We start from the raw sequence: 18003 nt of genomic DNA on the forward strand, positions 1-18003 counted from the left end.
GGCCTGCAGTTGGGCCGGTCCCATATCATGGCCATGGACAGCCAGTAAAAAATATATCACATTACACGTACGGGGACTGTTTTGCATGGCAGATCCTGACCAGGCCGTCCAGTCCAGTCCAGTCCTGTCCAGGGGTTAGTCAGTGAATTCGGGCTCAAATGTTATTTACTGAAGCTGCAAATCCTCAAAATGCCTCGGGCCTGGAGGCCGAAAGTTTGGTTGTTTATCAACTGGCAAAAGGTAGTACAGAGTTTCCTCCTCCCCCGCTCCCGTTGTCCGACCAAAATCAAGAATAATGGTCCCATCGGGCATTTCAACTACGTGTCGGTGCCTTGTATTAGAGTGGGCTCTGGGTGGGAAACTTTCCGCAGACTCGTATGATTTGTATGCAAAGTGCTGGGCTCATGCCTGGCAGAGTTCAATTTCAGCATCAGCCTCAGCCGCTCGGGCGGGTCAAGTTGTGTGTTTGTGTTTTGCAGCTCGCAGTTGGCCATATTGATAAGTTCTGCCGGCGACGGATTTGATTAGACATGCTGGTCAAACTTTTAAGCACACATGTATGCTCCCAGCTGCATTACCTGAGTTACCTGCACCTGCCCGACCGACCGGACATCATATGTTGCATCCACGTGAGTTTATTTGATTTCTTCTGCCTTCTGACGAGATGCGTTCAACTGCGAGTGTCGTGCCGCAAATGCAATTTACCGACATGGAGCTCTTCCCATGGCCTCAATGCCCCACAGGCTCCTAACTCCAGACGCTGCCCCCGTGAATTCGATAGCTTTGCCATCGCATAATAAGCGTAAACGTTGGCTAACAAGATTCATGCTACGCTCTTGCGCCCAAGAGGCAAACATGCAATGGCCATCAACGGCGTCCAGTCGACCGCAGACCTGTCCTCGTGCTTGTCCCGCTCCTCCCCGAGCTCCCCATCGCACCGGCTCATTGCCATCGTGCTCCTGCCAGAAAATGACTATGACGCGACCGGTGGCCAGCGAATGTCGCGCGCTTAATGCAACTTTGTTGCTGATGCTGATGCCTGTCCAGCGGCCCCTTCCCTGGTCAGCAGCGATTGAAAAATCCCACTAGGGCGTTTTTAATTGGATTTTAAAATACTTGTCCCATGCAGCGGCAGGCAACATCAGGCATCACAGGCGAGCGGAGGAAGGACCGGGAGGACCTGCCTCGTCTGGCCAGGCCATAACATGGGCCTGCCTCCCCTGCTCGCAGCCCTGCAAGCGGGCGACAAGGCCAACATATCGACCAGAACCCCATTCACAGTTTCGTGCCGTGGGTTTGAGGGGGCCTCAACACGCTCGTTATCCTTGTTTCCGGCTGTAGCTGCTGCTGCTGCTCCTGCTGTCCTGCTCCTGCTCCTCTGACATAGCTCCTGGCCCTGCAGCTGCCTCCACATGCTACTCCTTCTTCTGCCGCTGCTGTGCACAATTTGGTTACGTGTTTGACCGGCGGCGATTTTTCATGGTAAGGCTTTTTTGTGGGGAAGTGCAGCAGGGCTGCACTGGGGTTTCCCATACATTAATGGCATTGCAAATTTGTATTGCAAATGTGCGAGTTGTGGCAAGGCATGGATAACCCTGGACCTCCATATAATGACAAGTGCTCCTCAAAATCTCGTCATAGCAAGCCCCTTTTTGGGTCAAACCAAGATTGACCCATTAGTTGGAAGAGGGAGCGAAAAAAAATCAGCTGAGCTGATATCAAGGTATCGCGGTGAGCTGTCTCTGAAGTAGGTATTAAAATAATTGAATCGGGCTTCAGGAGGCATCCAGCCAGCCGACAACTATGGCTCACTCTTAATTTTAATGGCAGCTCAACTTTTGCATTAGCATTAGCATATTTGATTAAAAAGTGTCATTAGGCTGCTCTGCCATGCAGCCTCTCGCAGCTCCAACAGCTGGCTGAGCCATTTCACGCTTCACCGGAAGTTGCACAAGACGCTAAAAAGTTGCGCACTTGCTTACATTTTAATTTCAACTAATTGCCGGGAATGGGGGACTCACCTCTCGCCCCCCACTCCGCCTGCCACGCCCGTTAAGTAATTAAGGCGCTGCACTTTGTTAGCTTTATGAAGAACGAGAAGCTGTCCTGCAAACGGCTCCTTCACTGATTGTTGAAAGTGTTGTCCGCTGTCCTCGACTTGATCTGTATGCAAATTGAATCTTGCCGCTCTTACATCAAAGTAACATTCAGTAACTTGGGCTCAACTACCCCTCGGACTCACCTCTTTCGCGGGCTAATTTGCTTTTAATTAAAATAATGACTCCAAGTTCGACAATTATCCGGCGACATCCTTAAAAAGGTAAATAATCAAATGGTTCCTTAAAAAGTCGACTAGTTAGAGCTGAACTTTGGCCAAAGACACATAATTACCTGTAGTTAGGTGGAGAGCAATCCGCACCGTTTGTCCAGGATGCTAATGAATTTTGCTCTCCAACGGAACTTCTCAACAAATATCAAGTTAGATAAGGACTTACGCACTCGCAAACATTAAGCTGATGTAACAATAAGGACATTTATGTATCTCCTGCTGATATCAGGCACCTTGTTAGAGGTGTTTCAACATTTTTGGCCTGAACAAGATTCGAAAACTTCTCGTTTGCCCCACCCAAAGTTTGCTTTTCACAAAGTTATGCCAAGAAAATACATTTCGCATAAAGAGAAAAGGCCTGACTAAAATATACAAAAACAAAAAATAAACAAGCACAAAAGAAACATACAAAAAATAACACAAAAGACACAGAAAAATGGAAAACAAAATCAACTTTGATTTAAGTTTACAAAAATGCTTAGCAATGCCTTTTTTTTACTTTTTTGTGTGTTTCCCTGTCGTTGTTGTTCTCTTTTATTTTTTCAGCTCTGTGGATTAACTGGCAACAAAATATTTTATTTTTTATTGCTTAGCAGCGCTGATTTGCACTCTGGTGTCCCTTGGTCCCAGCACCCCTCCGCCTTCCGCCGGCGGCCTGTCCGCTGGCTGGGACAGAGAAATTCTGGATTTTGTTGTCACTTCAACACACAAAACATAAAATACACAAGAGTCGCGTCGAGTCAAGCCGAACAAAAATCCACTTGAATTTTTTACACTTTATTTTTTGTACATTTGCAGCAAGAAGAATAAAACGGAATTTTTCCACACAGCCGGCCCAGCCCCACTGTTGCTCTTCGCGCTGTTTGCACGCGAAATTTGTGCTTGTCTGCCTTTCGGCTTGTCAGCTCGCATGTTGCATGGTTTTAGGCGGGATTTGTTTTGTTGGGCCCCCTCCACTCCGCCCCGGCCACCTCCACAGCCGTGTCCCTTCTGGATATCGTCAACTACAAAGGCGGCAACAGCCATCGGAGAGCAACAGCCCAAGCCGCAATTTGGACACGCAGCCTGTCCGAACCCTCGGCGAGCGGATGGAGGGCTCGGGAATTATACATTTGAAAGGGTTTCCAGGGGACCCTTGCTGGAGGGTCTTAATTTGCAGCATTGTTGGGAGAGCAGAAGCAGCAGCAGATGAAGCTTCATGGAGCAAAGGTTAAGTTGGCCCTAATTAATTCCTCGGAGGCCAGACTTATTTTGTATTTATTCCTGGGCACACACTCATTTGGCCAGCGATTCCAAGCTCTGAAGCAGTGCAGCAGAGTCCGGGCCAGCATTACTTTATAGTGCGAACTACTTGCTGCTTTGGTCCTTTTGTTAAAGTAAAGATCCTCTTGTCTGCACCATTGGCTCTATCGATTTAATTTTTATTACTTTATTTTTGGTATAAAAGATCCTTCAACTAGAGTACCCGAAAAGAGACATTTCCGAATTTTTTTCAAGCTTATGCTGCTTTGCGACCTAATATAAAGGTTTAAGAAAAGGTTATACTCATTAGGTATGTACTGTACTTTTATATACTTTTCAATAATAGGTACCTTCCGAAAATCTAATTTTTAAAATTTTGTTTAAAATATTATCGATTACTGTTTCGGAAGCTTAAAACTATCCAACTTCACACACAGTCCGGCGCATAAACGGACTTACCATCTTAATTTGTTCTCCATTTACAAATGTTGAACAATGCTCGAGGCCATCGAGCATTACCGCATTTTTAAATCGTTTCGAGCACCAGCTTACAAACCGTATAAGCCCCGTTTATTCCTGCCGTACTACTCGTGCCCTCCTCCGAATGCGCCCCTTGAAAGTCCTTACTTTTTGTGGTTATTACTGTATATTAAATTAGCATAAATGATTTTTAATAATTATGCCATTGAAGCCTGGGCCCTTCTCGTACCGCTCCAGCTGCGCCATCTCTATTGTGGTGCCCGCCCCTCGCGCCCTTCCGCCCAGCAGCTGGCACACAAATTACAATATAATGAGCGAGCAAGTGCAGCGGAAATTTTTTGTATATTTTTCGGTTCAGTTTGAATTTTACATTCCATCCAGTCGCGGCCAGGGCGGGCCGAGTATTATTTTTATATAATGGGCGTTGATGGGCGCCGATTCCGAATCGCTGATGCCGCCCATGTCGATGTTGATTTTCATGCAAGAGTGCACGAAGCGATTCTTGCAAAAATGTTTTTTAATTGCACTTAAAATTTTATTTAAATGCTCCACACACATGCCGATGCCGCGCAGCTGTAGTCACATCTGGCCGGGGTCGTCGCCAGGGTCCGGCGCCTCGTTCGATTGCATTGGCATTTATGGAATGTTTACTGATTTTTAAATTCAATATTCAGTGTTGTGAGAATGCCCTCGAATTTCACGTAAAGCAGAGGGGTCTCGGAGACCCCTGGCAACAGGGAACCGAAAACTATCTTGTAACAAATAGTATGTTTATTTACCACAAAGGCTTCTTTGCTAATCAACCTGTGTTTTTCCTTTGCAGGCTGCGCTTTCGTCAAATTCGGTTCGCAGCAGGAGGCCCAGTCAGCAATAACCAATCTACACGGAAGTCAAACTATGCCGGTAAGTACGGGGATGTCCTTATACATACATATGTATCTTTCTCTGGCCATTCGAACATTTCGGGTTGGGATTGCTCCCCCAGCTGGCTTTTCCCACGCCGCTCTGTTAAATTAGAAAACTGTCCCCGGCGTCTGCTGTCCCTGGCCAAGGCAAGGCAGTGTTCCTTTCCACCGCTTTGCTTTTTCAAGCACACGATGGCACTTGTGTGCGAATAATACGAAAATAATGAAATTTCAAACCTGAAGTATGCGCACTCAAGTTGTTGTTGATGTTGCCGGGCCGATGTTGGTGTTGTGTTCTGCTCTCATCGTTGAAAAGTACTTAGCAAACTTCATTTAAGCTACAAGTGCCCGCTCGCCCCCACTTTGCACGATTTATAAATAAAATTAGAATTAAATTAAATGCCGACCGTAACGTATTATTATTATTTTTCCTTTTGCGCCGCACTTCAATGGCAAATCAAGAAGCTCGTTCTGCTCTCGTTCTAATTTTCTAAAAAAAAGGGAATGTTGTGGAAATAAGGAAAATAAATCAAAATAGCTTTTGGCACAAGGGAAACTCGAGAGGGAAGCCGAGGCTGAGGCTGAGGCCAACAAGAAGGTTTCCCGCCAAGTGACTTCATTATGCCCGAATTTTGTAAGGAATCACCATGTATACTCGCATAGCCGAGACGAGTCGAGGCTGCGGCAGAGCTATCCTGTTCCTGTTGCCAAACAGAAGAGCCGTTAGCTCTATGACAACGTAGCCCGGGAATTATTTCGCCTTTTTTCTTGCTTTGCAGCTTGCGAAAAATAAATGAAATTTGCATGACACTTGAGTTATTTTGCACGTAAATTGCTTCTTTTGACAAACAAACAAGCAAATACACAAACCAGCTGCTGGGGCGGGAGAGTGGCTGAGAGAAGCGCTGCCATTGTTGTATTTTTGGTGTTTACAGCCAGAAGCAGCAGCAGTGCAATCCCAGTCGATCTCACCAGTCCCAATCCCAGCCCCAGTCCCTGTCCCTGTCCCAGTTCCAGTCCCGGCTTCATTCGCCTTTGCTCTTCACTCCTTCAGCAAACGAATTTTACATTTCGGGTTTTTGTGTATTTGCGGGTGGTTGCCTCCGCCTCCCTCCTCCGCGTTCTTCGCAGCTCGTTGGCGCATTTAAATTCAAATTCAAATATTGTTGATGAAATTTGTTGCTTAATTTGCAATTTAGATGCGTTTTTAAACAAGCTCCGCTACGCTGCTAGAGAAATCATGTGTTTACTTAGGCGGAAGTTGATGACGATCCCAGAATGGGGCCGGAAGTGAGGTGGAAGGCCTGGAAGGCAGCCGGAATGGCAACTGTTGGCCCGTAATTACAGTTTTGGCTGTTTCTTTGGCGGGGAACGGGCCAAATCAATGACACTTGCCGCTGGGCAACACTTTTGGCAGCGAACCCATCCCATTTCGAGCCATTCCACGGAATAAATCTCAAACAAATACGCCCTGGCACTGGCTCAAACTTCAAAAATATAGCCGCAAGTGGGGCGCAGCCACAAACAAGCAAAAAACAAATGGCGACGGTAAAATCCCCAATTCCAGTTGACGGCAAGTGCAAACAGAGCGGCTCAAGTCAATTTCAATTCTGGGACCTTCAGAAACCGTCACATTTTATAGCTGATTGCAGTCGATACCCAGCAAATGAAAGCCCAGCCCCGGGCACTCGATTGAAAGGGGGCGGAAAAGAGCTGCTTCCCAGTCTGAGATGAAATCAGTATAAAATACAATCAGCTCGAGCTTTTCCATAAATTTGCCTCTATTTCGCCTTCGGCCTACGCCCAACTGCACTTGGCCACAATTCGAGAAATGTCTCCTCCCACTTGGCACCTTGTGAAATGTCTAAGCTGGCCCGGTAACAGGGCCATGAACATGAAGGACTAACAACCGACAGCTGCAATTTTTCACCTGGCCAATTTTTAAGATGAGCAGCAAAATTGCGGCCCCTAAAATACGGCTACCCGGAAAAAAACGGTAGAGTGGTGGAAATCGCGGAGGCTGCAAAGAAAGTTGTACATTTTTCTACCTGCTTTTTTAATTTTAAGAGCGCGTAATTTTTTTATACCTGCCTGCATTAAGCATTTTAATGTCAGTTGCCCCTGCCCCCACGCCCATTCTTCGTGGCTGTAATTGCAATTTGGCATTACGACTACTCTCAGGACTCGGGTCTCCGAGTTCCGTGCAGCTGGGAGGGGAACTGTGCGGCAGAGAAGGGGTAATTAGCGCAAAATGACGCCAGCTGTGTTGTATAAAAATTTTAGCTGCCACGCAAACGTATTCTACGCTTTTTCCTCCGCCTCCGCCTCTCCGCCCGGCATATACATTAATTATACGGCCAAGTGCAACGACCAGAGTGGGGTTGGTGTCAGATGAAAAACGGAGTGGGGGCCCCGAATTGATTGCCTACCTGCAGGCGTCAAAGTTGCGCCAGACAAAACCGCAAGTTAATTTTAAGCTTAACAGAGTCCACTCCCAACACCCAGGCCGTGCCGCTGGCTTCCAGGTTGATGTACCACAGAAAGCTTTTAAAAAACGAGATGCAGAGAAAGAACATTTTTTGATTACGCCAAACCTTAAGCAGCTTATGAACGCCCGGTCCAGGAATGGACCAGGCGCTCATTAAAAAGGAATTTGCAGGGCGAAAATAGACCGTCCGGTCCGGTCAGGGGCGAGACTACAGCCCCACAGCTCTACAGCCATCGCACGTTCCCTCCCTTGTTAATCTCTTGGCACTCAACATGTTATAAGTCGCTTTTAGTGCGGTCTGCAAACGTTTTCTAAATGCAAAAAATACACACGCTGTGGGGAGACAGAGCGCAAAAAGTTTACAGTTTACAGTTGTAAACAATAATTTCGTATTCACTCAACACTCACTCCCTCACCCACACACGCACACCGGCATTTGCATAAGCCGCTGATGCGATTTTTTGCTGTCCGTGCTGTGGGCGCGGCTTAGAAGTGGGCGTGCCCCGAACACTTGTTAATGAAAGCGCGCGCATGCATTAAAGCTGCCTTTGGATGTAAATGCTTTTGATTGCCCAAGCGCAAAAGCCTCGCCACATGCATGACAGCAGTGGGGAGAGACCTGGACGAAAATGGAGTTTAAAATAAAAATTGTCGCCGCTCTTGGCCAGGAGAAGGGCCAGCAAGGCAAGTGAATAAGTACTTTAAGTTAGACATCAAATTACTTTGAACGGGATCGTGGAACACAGAATAAATTAGTCAATTAACATTTCCATTTGTATTCGTTCAGGAAACGTGGAGGAAACATCCTGGGGAACCACAAATAGTGGCCAAAATGGTTGGGACAGCATTTGTCACACCTTGCCGGGGCGAAAAACACATGTCCCAGCCAGCGAGCGCAGTCACCATCATCATCAAAGACACTCTGCCCAGCTTGCTCCGTGCGCATTTAAATTTCAAATTAATTTCTCGCCATGTGAAGCATACTCGTCGCACAAAAAAGAAAGATTGAGGGAAATAAGAAATCTGCAAGCTGCCAGCACGCGCACACACAGAGGGGAGTGCCAGTGCCGTTCCGTGCCAGATAAATACGAGAAGAGTCCGCGCTGTCCCAAAAAATGATATGCGAAGCGCTGCCGCCAGCTCCCTTCCAACCCATCAAACCTGTTTTCACAGTCATTTCGCAGAACGGGCGCCGTAAAATATGCAAAAGAAGAAACATTTCTGCGCGCAGCTCGCTCAATTTTTTCTTCTCCTACTTTTGCCGGCGTCTTGGTCGTTTTGTTTGCGCTGCTCATGGCTGGATTGACGCAACATATGCCATATGCCAGCGAGCCATCGCCATTGCCAGAGTCGAATGTTCTGCGACTACTCCTGCCGCTGTTGTTGTTCCTCCTCGCTTTTTGTTTTTCTTCTCTCTGGGTGTACGCTCTGTGTGTGTCTCGCATCAATTATGCTTTTATTTATACAACAATTTTCGTTTTGCTGGCCTGGCCGTTCAATTTTCGTCAGCAGTCGGCGAGCAGAACGAACACGTCGAACGGGCACTGCCTTAATGCGACTTGACAAAAATGGCGCCCAACGTGGGGCAGAGGTAGCGGCAGGCGGCGGGAGTTTCTTCTTAACGCTTCAGCGCCGCCCACACACGCACACTCGGATCGCACCTTGCGCGTCAAGCTGACGACCACGAGAGCGTTGCTGCTCCGGTCTGGGCTGGCTTTCTATTTTAATTCACACGCCATTGTTGCTCAGCGCCTAAAGAAGACGAGGCGAAGTTGAATTTCTAATGTGCAGCAGCTGCTAACAATGGAACTGGGACCCGGGGAGATGGCCTGGGTGGGAGTACAGCAGAGAGGCAGGAGGCATTTGGCAGGTGGCCAAAGCAAGACCTGATTGTATTTTGGCAGCTTGTTCTTATTGTTAGTTGTTGGGCGGCTAGGTGCGTGTGTTGGTTGTACGAGGGTATTGTGTTCCTTCTCCTTAAGCGTACTTATGTGCGCATTTAAGCAATTTTTAAATCGCTGTCGTGTGTGTGTAGAAATGGTCGAATAACAAGCCCTGCCACCGTAAGGTGGCAATGAAGGTTGCGAGGGAATTTTCATGAGATGAAAAATGCTTGAAACCTTGTAAGGGAAAATTGAAGGAACCTCAATTGGCGTATTTATATGAAGAGGTATGAAATAAACGGAAAAAAAAGTTGCTGAGGATTATGATTTAAAAATCTAAATAACTTAACTTTCTAAATCTTTTGCATAGCAAAATATAGTAGAGTGGCAGAACCCTCTTTTGTTTTGTAGGAAAATAGCTGCTTAGCTTTGAATTCCTGTGTCCTACCGAGTTACATAAATCATTACTAGATCGCAAAAGCCTGTTAGCCTCATACACCACTAAATCCGGCTTGATGTTTAGCATATTAGACACATGCACAGGACAGCCACCCTCTGGCTCCCTTACCCGCACTGTCTTTATATTGATTTGCAGCCAATACGATATTCACTCGCTCAGTTGCTGAACTCTCCCTCACGGCTTTCAGGCTCCATCAATTTCAATTTCGATCCAGCGGCAAATCCAAACAACGCCTGCCACATACAATTTCTGCCACAGCCTGCAGACAGGCCCCCCCACCGCAGACCTTCTCGTCTCAGCCTTTTCCTCTGACGCCACTTCTGGGCATCGGCGTTTTTCGGTAAACTAATTTTCTTGCTCAATATCTTGACAGTGAAATTGGCACGCGGCAGTGTTGCCAATCAAAACCCACACGGCCAGAATGGAGCGCGGAGCTCCCAGAGGAGAAGGGAGTTCGTTCGGTTGTGTTGCCTTCTGGCTCCGGTGGCACCTGTTTTGCTATTGACATCACGTTCCACGGTCCAGGCGCCTTCCATCGGAAGCAACCCGTACTCTAAGCGAAATCGCAAAGTGAAGTGGACATAAATTTTTGGTTTTTAGTCGACGGAAATTGAAGCGATGTGTCTTGCCAGTGCAACTTCGTTAGGAGAAATCTTGCATTTCCTTACCACATAAAAGAATCAGTGGTAATGGCTTTCTTTCGGGACTTTCCGGCCATAAAACGAAGTCATGGCCGCTAAAAGCACAAAACTTCCGGCTTTTTTGTGTCCGAGTGCGCGTGCATCATTAAAACGACATCGGGCCGCGTTGCTATCCAAAAAGTGGGTGCAACATAAAACTGGCTGCAGCTGTGGCTCCGCTTCCCCGACGGGAAGCGTGTTATAAACAATTTTAATAGACTTGCTTAAGGGCAAACATTTGCAGGTGACTCCGTCACCGACGCCGCTCCTTATCTCCCGGTTCAAGTCTTGCCGCGAAACACTGTGAACTTGCAGCTGCTGCATCTCCATCATCACTGATGGACCCCCATTGTCTTTTGCATTTCTTCGTCTGCTCCGGCTACGTGCCGCTCTGCACTTCTGCTGCAGCTGGCCGTCCTTCGTCCTCCGTCCGATGCGGCGGCTACTTAATTTAATGCACGTCTGTTTGCATAAACCCAAACCTTATTGAATCGGTGGCAGCAGCCCGAGCGGAGCAGCTTGCAGCTTGCAGCAGGAAGCAGCCAGCGCAACATCATCAATGTATGGGCACGTTCGGGAGCCAGCGAATGATGAGCAAACTTCAATTCGCTTCCCCGCGCCCGCCCTCGGAGTCTGCAGCATAAACTTTAATGAGCCACACGAACTGGCCAAGAGAAATTGAATGCTGACGTGATTTTCGGCACTCGGAACCCCGGCATACTCTGGCACGGAAAAGTCGAAGGAAATGACTGAGGAAACACCGCCCCGCCCCGCCCCTGTCAGTCTCCTGGCTCGTTTGTGCCTGGCTTTGTTTGTTGCATACCTTGAGGCGCTGTCAACCATTTGGCCTTTGCATTTGCCTTCCATTTAGGCGGGGAAGGAAACCCTTTCCCGAAGGGAGATGCCTGCTTTAGATTTCTATCACACATTGGCGGGCGAGCGGAGGGCAAAAAGCGAAGGAAGAGGGAAAAACCAAACCAAACACTTCGGGCAAAGGGGAAGCCGGGCACAGCCTTCTTCCGCTTTACGTGCCAATGATGACAATTGGTTTTCTTTCTTTCCGTGGTCGCGGCTTCGATTTTTGCAATTTCTTCGTTTCGTTTCGATTCGTTTCGTTTCCTCCTCGGTGTTTTTGTTTTGCACGTCGTCGTCAGTTTTTCGCCGCTTGTCTACAATTTCAATAAAATTTTATTAACGAATTCCGGCGAATGGTCGACGGAATCGTCGATGACAAGGCAAGGCAAGGCGAGGCCGAAGAACCGGAGTATCGGAGAACCGGAGGGCAGCCCAGACCAGACTGTACCGACCGTGGACACTTTTATACCTCCGTACGAATCGATATTATTATTACAATAACAGCACTGGTAGTGGCAGTGGCAGCCGCACCAGAAGCCGGCAAGGATGGGGAGTACGAGTTCCTTGGAGGCGAGGACTGTAGCAATTGCCTGTCAGCATTGTACTTGTCGATTTTGCAGCTTACTTTGCTGCCATTGCATACTTTTAAGGCGCTTTGACAATTCTTTTTATCTGCGCCCAGGACGATGCCAAGGACTTGGCTTGTTTGTTTGTCATTTACGCCGCCTCAGCCACTTCCCCCAGCAGCCCGCAGTCCGCAGTTCCCTGGCGGTTTGGCCAAGTTGAAACCGGCAGTTCAATTCTCAATGGCGCAGCAGTTTTTCTTTCCTCCTAATGGCGACGTTTCCGCTCCATGCCCTTCGTCGCCGTCGCAGAGTTTGTTTTCCCCCGTCCCAGCTTTCCTTTTGCCACCCCAAAGTTGACATCAATTTTTGTTCAATTTTATTATTTTCATCTTCATTTTCACAGCGCGAAATCTATAATTGTATTTATGTCAAGTTTTTTTTTGAATAGATGATGTGCTTAGGATCTGCGCTCCCTCTGTCCCTGTGGGCGCGGCATTATAATAATGACTTTGCCTTTGTGATAACGACTTACGGAAATGTTTGGGCATGTCATTAGCGTTTGGTAAGAAATTTGTCTTCAAACGTTATTATTAATAGAGAAGAGGAAGCGGAAGGGATAGGTCGTGCTGACTGCCACGCAAATTTATGTGCAAAGTTATAAGTGCAATATAAATTAAAAAAATGTTCGAGACACAAGTAATGTAGCTGCCGAATTGGCTTCTCTAGTGCAATTTAAGAGCTTGGATTTCCCGAATAGAAGGATGCAATTTCGCAGGGAAAACTTCCAGCAAAAAGCCAAACAAGCCCAGGCCAAAACTATCAGCTGTAATCAAGTTGGCTAGCCTCGTGAATACCAGCAACAGCAAAGGAAAAGCTGCTAAAAGGCATTAGGGCGCTGCACCTCCGGGCAGCCAAAGGAGGGGACGGCAGAAGTACAGACGGAAGTCGGCAGACATTAGTGCCAAAAGTGCGTCACAAACAATATTTCCGTATCAGGCGGTAAAACTAAAACGGAGGCATAGCCTAGACACTTTTTAAGAGATTACATTTTTCGGTCCCCAGTTGTTATTCCCATCCCGGGCTGCTCTGTCTGCCCTGGAACGAGGCGAAACTGTAGCGAAACATTACATGCAAGCACATACACACACACACACATCGGCGGAAGTTTTGCCAAACAACAATGCCGGGACTAGATGGAGGCGAAGGGAACGAACGTGCAAGTAAAATAGCCAGCAGCATTTTTGCGTTTGCGTTGTTTAAACATGCGCAAAGTTCAGGACTCTGAACTTTTATCAAACATACGCCAAGCCAAGCCAAACCGGAGTTGGGTCGGAACAGCCCGAGAGCAAGTCGAGACATGCAGCACACTTCTGGGATGGCCGCAAATCTATACCGTCCTCCGCCCATCCTCCAGGATCAGAGGATGTAAAAAGCAACTATCAGCGCCCTGGGGCCGGCAGGGCGCTTGTTATTCCAGCTTGGCTAGCTTCCTTTTCGGGACCGAACAGCAGAGCAGCTGAAAGGACATTAAGGAAATTACCAAAATTAGTAAAATCATATAAATAACCCACCGTAAGGAGTTCTGCCATAGAAATTAAAATGTTGCTCTACGCATTCGCGGTGGTATAAATATTTCATGAGACTCGCGGCTGTTGCCGCAAAAAACTTGACAGCTGTCAAAACTTGCCGCGCTGCCAGCCGCTCTCGTCCCTGCGTGTCTGTTCGTGTTCGAAATTTACATTGCATACATTTCTGGCCACAACGGCCTGAGCTTTCATTTAGATAGGCAAAGGGCAGCAGCAGCAGCTCCTTCACGACTGTCAGGAGCTGCTCTCGGACCCTCCCGGGGTGCAACAAACAACGAATTTTACAACGGAATCTTTTAATCCCAATGAACTGCGAAGGTCCGTTTCCGCCCTGTCCCGAGGCCGAGTCTGAGTCGTCCTAGTCGTGTTCCCGTCTGCTGGCTGGAAAACAAACGTTACAGGCATTTACTTAATCGACAAGGGATTAGTTCTGGCCAAGAACCATTCACGTAGCCGTCCGTCCGCTGGCTTTGTATCCATTTGGTGCCGTGCCCACTTTAAATAGAGAATTATTGTCGCAAACAACAGTCCAACTGTCTGGGATCGGGGCGCCTCCGCTCCGGCAGATTCCAGATAAGGATATATTGTGTCTCACGCAGTTTGGACAGCTTTAATCTCGGACCAAGCTGCGGACTGGGTTCGTACGTGCTTAATTTTGTTTGCACTTTTAAGCCAGCCTCGGCTTTGGCTCGGACTAGCCACGCCTGCAGTTGGCAAAAATCACGCAGCAATCGTGCAGGAGGGGAGTATCCTGGGGCCCAGGATGAGGCCGCCGCATGCGCTTGGCCAGGGATTAGCGCTGATTGAAATTGCAAATGAAAATTTATTTTTACTGTGCCCGGGTCGAGACCGGCCAGACCCCAGGACGCTCAATGTTAGTTCAGCTTAGCTCTGGCAAGGATGGGGAGGGAGCTGGATGGACCGCCTGCGGGTCAGAGAGCTCTCTCGGTCGCCCGCCTCCTCCCCGCATTGTATTAAAATTTAATTGAGTTACTGACATTTTATTTTTGTATAATTAAATTAAGCCCCGGCTTAGCGTTTGATTTTAATTTGTGCGACATTTGTCCGCTCAGTCACCCGGCACGGACCAGCTCCTAACTGCGAGCTCTCTCTGCATTAATGTGTGACAACAGATGCACCGCCTCGCCCCCAATTATTTCACCATAAATTTGTTTTGTATAAATATTAATGCGACTGCCGCAGGATTAGTTGCAGAAATTATGTTCACCGCTTTTTTTTCGGCGCTGTTTAAAGCCTAAGCGTAGGCGATGTCGCATAATTTATTGGCCAGCCAGCCTCCAGCCAGCCGCCAAACTGGTCATCTGATTGGTGTTCGTTTGCACAGCTGCGTCCCCGGACAGGAGCTTAGCAAATTGATTGCCACGCCGGGCGGAACGGCGGACAGTGGAAATGAATATTCTCGCACTGGGGCGATTGGAATCTTCATCGATGGCCGGCTAACTTTAGCTAATTAAGAAATTTTGCAGCTCACTGCCCGCCAGAATAATGTGAGGAAATGCTGCTGCATTAGCTTGGCTGGCCTAAGCAAATATTAACCATCCGTCATGTAAGCCGCGCTTTCGCTCAGCCACTTTTTTAATAATAAAAATTTCATTATTTCCACCAGCAGACGGGGCCGTGGCAGTGGTCCTCTTTGCATGTACATACAACGTTTTTAATTAAAAAATCCTTTGGTCAAGCAATTACCGGGGCACATTAAAATAAACACAGGCTATGGACCCCCGAAAGAAAGCGGAGCAGGACCCTTGTTGGCACATTATTAAAGCGAAATGTATTACAAGCTAAGCTTTCATCTTGCGTCAAGGGCTGGGGGAGCGGGAAGCGGGGCGGCTGACCTAAGTAAATATTAATAATACATATTAATAACGGCAGGCGCTGCCCTTTCGGCTGTTTGCACGTAATTCCTGTAGTGCATAATTACGGCCCCAGATGCCAGTGGCACGGCAGGGCGGGGCAAGGCTTATTGAAGCATTAGGCAATTACAAATATTTGGCCGTTGCAAGTCTAATGCCATCTAAGCCCCCATAAGAAAAACGGACCTGCTTCCATCTCCATATCTCACGCGGAGCCCCTGCCCCTGCCCGCACCTGGAAATTTATGGCTCACTTTTAGGCGCACTGTCATTAAAATCGGAATTAAGCCTACGCAACGTCATTGCCTCCGTCGGTGTCGGTGTCGGCGTTGGTGTCGGCGTCTGCAGCCATTGCCTGGCTTACTTAAAAATTACATAAATTTTGCTTTATGTGCCTAGGGGCCGGGCCTAAGCTCGGGCAATCTCTTAAAAACCCATCCATAAAGTACGCAATTAAATTTTCACTTAAGCGATTATCACATAAATCCCCACATAGCAAACCGAGGCGAGCCGAGGCCAGCCCATAGTCAAACGTGTTTGCATTTAAATTAAAAGAGCCATTTTTCTTCGACACGGCTACGATTAGAGCGGAGTGTGTGCAGGGGACGGGTTGGAGGTGTAACGGCCACAAAGAGCCCGCCCACCTTATGATAAGGCCATTACAGCCCGGCCGTCTTCTGGAGAGGCCACGTATGGCCCGAACCGCAGAACGCCCCGCACGTACAGGCACACACTGAACACTGAACACTGAACACTGAGCACGGAACACTGGAGCGACCCGAACCGAACCCGTTGTATATATATTTGCTTATGTTAATTGCCGTTGAATCCATTTCCATTAAGATGCAAGTCCTGCCGCCGACGATAATTCCACACACACACATCCTGGGCCAGGACGAGAGAGGCAGGGCCCGGGCGAGTCGCATAATTGCTTACGGGGCGAGGACCGAGTGTACGCCTTGACCAGGGCGAGCGTTAAGCCCGCCTCGTCCTGTCTGCCTTCGTCGCTTTTCAATATGCACAGCAATATCCTTGGGTAAACACAGATCCTGGGCTCTGGTCCTGTGGCCCTGGCCTGGCCGGGCCGAAGCTGTAGTTGCGCCTGTGCCTTTTTATTATACACACAATAGCAAAAGGCTCCGGCATACCAAGTGGCGCACTAATGCCGACCCAAGACCGCCTTGGCTCTGCCGGAATCTGCGGAACGTGCTCTTACATATTAGTAAACTTCATAATTTTTAATTGATACATTAAATTCCGTGCAAATATTGATCGAGCTGAGTAGCGCCGGGTGCCACTTGCCGGCAGTGTTCGGCCTGGATCCAGGGAATCGTCTTAGTTGAGTGACAGCTTAACGATGTAAAGCTCGGTTTATTATGCATGGCAGGCTTTTGCTGGCTAGGATTACCCGGCCAGGGCCAGGGCTCAAAAGTAGGCAATGTTTGCCGTAGTCCTGGTGCTGGAATATGGAATGGATGTATTAATAAACTGACCCCTGAAGCCTTCGTAATCTTTCACGTCATACTCTCTGCCTCGCCCAAGACGTTTGCATGAAGTTGGGATATTGCCACAGCGGTATTCCCAGCGCTCGCTGTCTGGGGGCAAAACACTCAAAAGCAATTTGCCCGCATTGACTCTGGCAACCACGATTCTTTTCTCTTTTTTAAAAGCAATTTTTTCAACATTCCGCTCCTTTTACTACGCTTTTTCGGCAGTCTCCCTATCATCGCCAGGCAACGTTTGGCACTCAACCGCAAATGCATTTCAACGTAAAGTTTTTAAACAAATATTTGCTCAACTTGCAGCCGAGCCGTGTTTGCTTCGTTTTGGCCGTTTTTTTTTTTCTGGCCCTGCGACCCCTCCGAGTCCTGGCATTCAAACAATGTGCAGGCAGGCTGGCAGGAGTCCTTGCTAGACCAGACCGGAGCAGTCCAGTCCAGCCAGCCAGCCGGCCGGCCAGCCGGCCGGCCAGCCGGCCAGCCGTAAAATGAGCAACGGTGCGCCGTGCGGTGTGCAACAGTTTTTTGTGTGTGTATCTGTGTGCTCGCTCCTTTCATATTTGCAGCGGAGTGAGGCTGAGGCCAGGCAAACAAATGGCAAAAGAATTTATTTGCAACTGTGGCGGCAGGTCCTTCTGCCTGCCAGGCAGGCTGGCAACTCTATAAATGAATGTCCTTTTGATTTTGTTCAACGAGCCTAGCGAGTGACTCAATTCAGTGGCTCCCAGCTCGCAGCTCGCAACTCGCAGCTCCTGGGGCTCACTCGGCTCTTTTGTTTTGCCCTGGCCCGGCATTCTTTTAGACCGCCTACAACTTCCAGTTCCACTTCCCCAACTGGCACGGCGCTCGGTCTGTGCCTTTGCTTCCCAGCTGGAGAGTGTGTGTAGGAATGTTTTAATTTGTTTTCCTATCCGCCAGCTCAGTGTCGCTTCTTTTTATTGCCTAGCCGCAGGCTCTGTTTGATTGTTTGCCTCTGCCACTTGTTTATGTGTGGCTGCTTCCTGCCACCGCTGTGTTTGCATTCATGACACACGATACAAGGAAACGCGGCACGCTATGGATATTTCCCGCTTCGGCCTCGCATTGTGGCGCATAGTGCTGCCGTTGCCGTTGCCGTTAAATGTCTTCCCTATTTACACTCGCATATTTCATTTATT

The 18003-nt window shown here is 48.2% G+C and overlaps 1 protein-coding gene across 19 annotated transcripts in view; it reads left to right on the forward strand.

Annotated features, from left to right (window-relative positions):
- Positions 1-18003, forward strand: part of bru3 (bruno 3) — a 265769-nt gene that overhangs the window by 220285 nt on the left and 27481 nt on the right. For all 19 annotated transcript variants that reach the window (XM_070284880.1, XM_070284881.1, XM_070284882.1 and 16 more), the window contains one exon: positions 4875-4954. In XM_070284880.1, coding sequence (XP_070140981.1) covers positions 4875-4954 — 80 coding nt within the window. The remainder of the gene's footprint in view (positions 1-4874; positions 4955-18003) is intronic.

The sequence above is a fragment of the Drosophila kikkawai genome, chromosome 3L (assembly GCF_030179895.1).
Source record: "Drosophila kikkawai strain 14028-0561.14 chromosome 3L, DkikHiC1v2, whole genome shotgun sequence".
NCBI lineage: Eukaryota > Metazoa > Arthropoda > Insecta > Diptera > Drosophilidae > Drosophila > Drosophila kikkawai.